Here is a 3607-nt window from a genome sequence, read left to right as displayed (position 1 = left end):
TGTATTACAATTTATGTGTTATTTATGCTCCATATTACAATTCGTATTATTTATTCTTTATATAACAATCCTCGTATTATTATCATAACAATCCTTAGTATTACAATCCCGGTTTAACTAAATCATAACCCAAACAACCCTAGTTTTGATAAAATAAAGGAATAGGAGATTTTCACCGACCAATCCAAAAGATGCCAGATGTGACTAGAACTTTACGGTTAATAAACTCCACACACCAGATAACTAAGTGAAAATAGCATGGGCTAGCCGGTTATCGAAAAATAGTCAGTGTTTGTAAAATTATATGCAAAGATAAAATCTAGTCGAAAATACCTCAGCTAAAATACTAAAAGGTCCAGCATAATATGCCGGATTATAGAGCTCTTGCGTATAAACTTGTAACATATTATGTTGGAACTCCAACACATTAGTAAAGCATTCGAACTCCGGCCTATTATGCTGGAATTATTCCGGATTTTCAAGAATATTTTTGTTCAGATTTTATCTTTACACGAAAACGCGCTAAATTTCAATTATTTTTGAAAGAATGACTATTTTTTAATTACTAATTGTAAATCAGCCTAATTTTGATTTTTTCCCCCAAAAAACCCTAATATATACACAACTATCTCTTCCAACTATGCACTATCCACTTGGTCTTTTCACCAAAATCCTTCTGACGCAAACAACAAAACAAACAGGAAACAAGTAGTAGATTCAGAAAACTACAATATATAATTGCTAAAACCATGTACATGATTCATTCAACGTCGACATGGACAAGGTACGAGGACAAGTTATTCGAGGAGGCTTTAGTTATGTACCCTGAAGGTGTTGTTAACAGATGGCAGAAAATTGCAATTCATGTTCCTGGTAAGAGTCCTGAGGATGTTATGGCTCACTATGATGCACTTGTCCATGATGTGTTCGTGATTGACTCGGGACGAGTCGACATCCCGAGTTACAATCATCGTTCTTCCGAGTGGGAGCCTGAATCTGGAACCAGAACCAGAACCAGTCATAATATCTCTTTTGAATCAAATTACAAGAACCATGCTGAACAGATCAGGAAAAAGGGCACCCCTTGGACCCCAGAAGAACACAGGTTTTCCCCACTCGTGTCTTAATTATTTGTGCAACACTATTTCATTGTGTGGTCTACATATATTCCATCAATACATATCATATTGCTTGAGGTGAATTTAGAATTTAGAATTTATTTTACTTTTAAAATTGTGGAATCAGATTTTAAATATATAAAAAAAAGGGCATCCTGGTGCACATCCCGATCCCGCGTTCACGCAGGGTGCGGGGAAGAGATGCACTCTAAGGAGATGTAATGTAGGCAACCTACCTTGATATAAGTATCAGTGGTATTTAGGCTTTTGAGCCGAGAATCTATCGGAAATAGCTTCTCTACCTTCTCAAGATAGGAATAAGGTCTGCGTACACTACCGTCTCCAGACCTCACTCGTGGAATTGCACTGAGTTTGTTGTTGTTGTTGTTGTTGGTACAATTTTCTTACTTTTGGAAAATTATGTGAGTTTACAACCTATAATCCTTGTCGTCCTCAATATTTTCCGCCTTATAAGTCTTCTTAATTACCTATTGGGTACTATTCTGGGTTAATTTATTTATCGCTCTTCTTAGCGTTTCCGATATGAAGAGTTTAAAGATTGCTTTAGAAAAATATGAAGTCAGTAAAGTAACAAGATTTTAGCTGAAAATGAGCCTCTTTAATTTAAACTAGTTACATATCCTTATCTCTATGTTACATTAAAAGATTTTATTATGACAAACCGGGCTAGTTGTCACTATTTAATATTTAGGTCTCTGAATAAAGTCAAAAGGTAGGTTCGATATCTCCGTTGATTGGAAGGCACTTGTCACACTTAAGGGAAGACGAGATTTTCATGAAGGAGATTCAAGAAAATACTAAAGTGTCGCACCTATGAGTTGTACTCACAATTTAATACAACGAACACCTTTGAAAGCTTCTCTTGTGTCAAGGGGATTCGACCGACCATTATGTGATCCAGTTTGTGTGGCAACATTTCCTTTTTAGTTCGTTCGTAAAAGACTACCACCCTTTTATTTTAAAAACAGTTTAACTTAAACTTTTCATTTTAGCTTTATGAGATGCTTTTGACAGCCATACAAATAATATTGTTTGTTTGGGACTACAAATTTCAAAAGTCTTATAATCACAAAAATGTTATGACATGTTTAAAACACGCAATCCACAAGTTTTAAACGTTTTTCGTTTTTTCTTAAACTTAGTGCTTATTCAACCTTTGTCACATAAAATAGGACGGAGGGAATAGGCATATGCATACAAAGATTCGTTTGACCTATATAGGTTAATCCGGTGCACGACGCATCCCGCATTCACACATGGTCCGGGAAAGGGTTGCACCCCAAGGGGTGTAATGTATACAGTTTAATTACCCTAATCCACAAACATTAGCGACTGCTCCCAGGGCTGGAACTCATGACTTATAGGTCACACAGAGACAATTTTGCCGTTGCTCCAAAGCTCCCTTCTCTTATGAAAGGGATGTTAATGTTATGTTGACTTACAATCCTTGAATTTCTTCTCTCAGATTATTCCTTATTGGGCTGGAGAGATATGGAAAGGGTGACTGGAGAAGCATTTCAAGAAATGTAGTGGTAACAAGAACTCCTATGCAGGTGGCAAGTCATGCTCAAAAATACTTTAAGAGACAAGAGTCAATGAAAAAGAAAGAAAGGAAAAGGTCCAGCATTCATGACATTACAGTGGATACCAATATTCTGCTTCCTCAAAACAATAACCAGAATCAAGGAGTCTATCAGAATTACAACTTCCCTTTGTAAATAATGGTACATGAATGTTACAATGGACTATCCAAACTTGTAAAGTTTTTCTTCATAGCTAGCTGACAGTTGGGTAGCCCGGTGCACGAATCATCCTGCGTTTACGCAGGATTCGGGGAAGAGCCGCACCCAAACGGGGTGTGATGTAGGTAGTCTATTTTGATGCAAGCATCGGCGGCTGATTCCACAGTTCGAACCCGTAACCTATAGGTCACACAGCTACAACTTTACCATTACTCCAAGACTCAGCTAGCTGACAGTTGATTTAGGGAATTATTTAGTGAATTTTGGAGCTTATATATCGATCTTTAACATGTTATTATTATATATAGTTAGTGGAAATTGTTGGATTTTTGTAGTAGGACGAAACGGTATTCAATGTGTTTGCCTTTTCTTTGATGAAGATTATGTTCTATGGTCCTGCATCTTCTACTGTAACTTGATATTAGCAATTTACTATGAAGTCAAGTTAAATTGCAGAAACATCTCTAGCTTTAACTAGACCTAACAACAAATTAACTCTGATTGTCAAGGTTGAGTACACAGAGGGTTGATTTCACAGCTTAGGATGAGAAAGAAAGATTTCATCTCGTCTTTAAAGCAATCGTCTTGTAGACTACTCTTCGTTCCTTCGAACTCATAGTTGTTGGGATTGAAATAATAAGGCGTCACGCGGAAACTAAAATTACAAACTTTGAACGACAATAAATAAGACGACATAGCATTGATATTTTGCAAGCTTACTATAAA

General features: G+C 36.5%; 1 protein-coding gene across 1 annotated transcript; it reads left to right on the top strand.

Moving 5' to 3' along the window:
* Window positions 1–640: 640 nt before the first annotated feature.
* LOC104109780 (transcription factor SRM1-like) lies at window positions 641–3260 on the top strand. The gene is made up of 2 exons (XM_009619140.4): window positions 641–1105; window positions 2605–3260. Exons 1-2 carry the CDS (start codon window positions 750–752, stop codon window positions 2855–2857), a joined length of 609 nt encoding a protein of 202 aa, XP_009617435.1. The 5' UTR covers window positions 641–749; the 3' UTR covers window positions 2858–3260.
* The last annotated feature ends 347 nt before the right edge of the window (window positions 3261–3607 follow it).

The sequence above is a fragment of the Nicotiana tomentosiformis genome, chromosome 4 (assembly GCF_000390325.3).
Source record: "Nicotiana tomentosiformis chromosome 4, ASM39032v3, whole genome shotgun sequence".
NCBI lineage: Eukaryota > Viridiplantae > Streptophyta > Magnoliopsida > Solanales > Solanaceae > Nicotiana > Nicotiana tomentosiformis.
The sequence above is the reverse complement of the archived record's forward strand: the minus strand, read 5'-3'. Positions and strand labels throughout refer to the sequence as shown.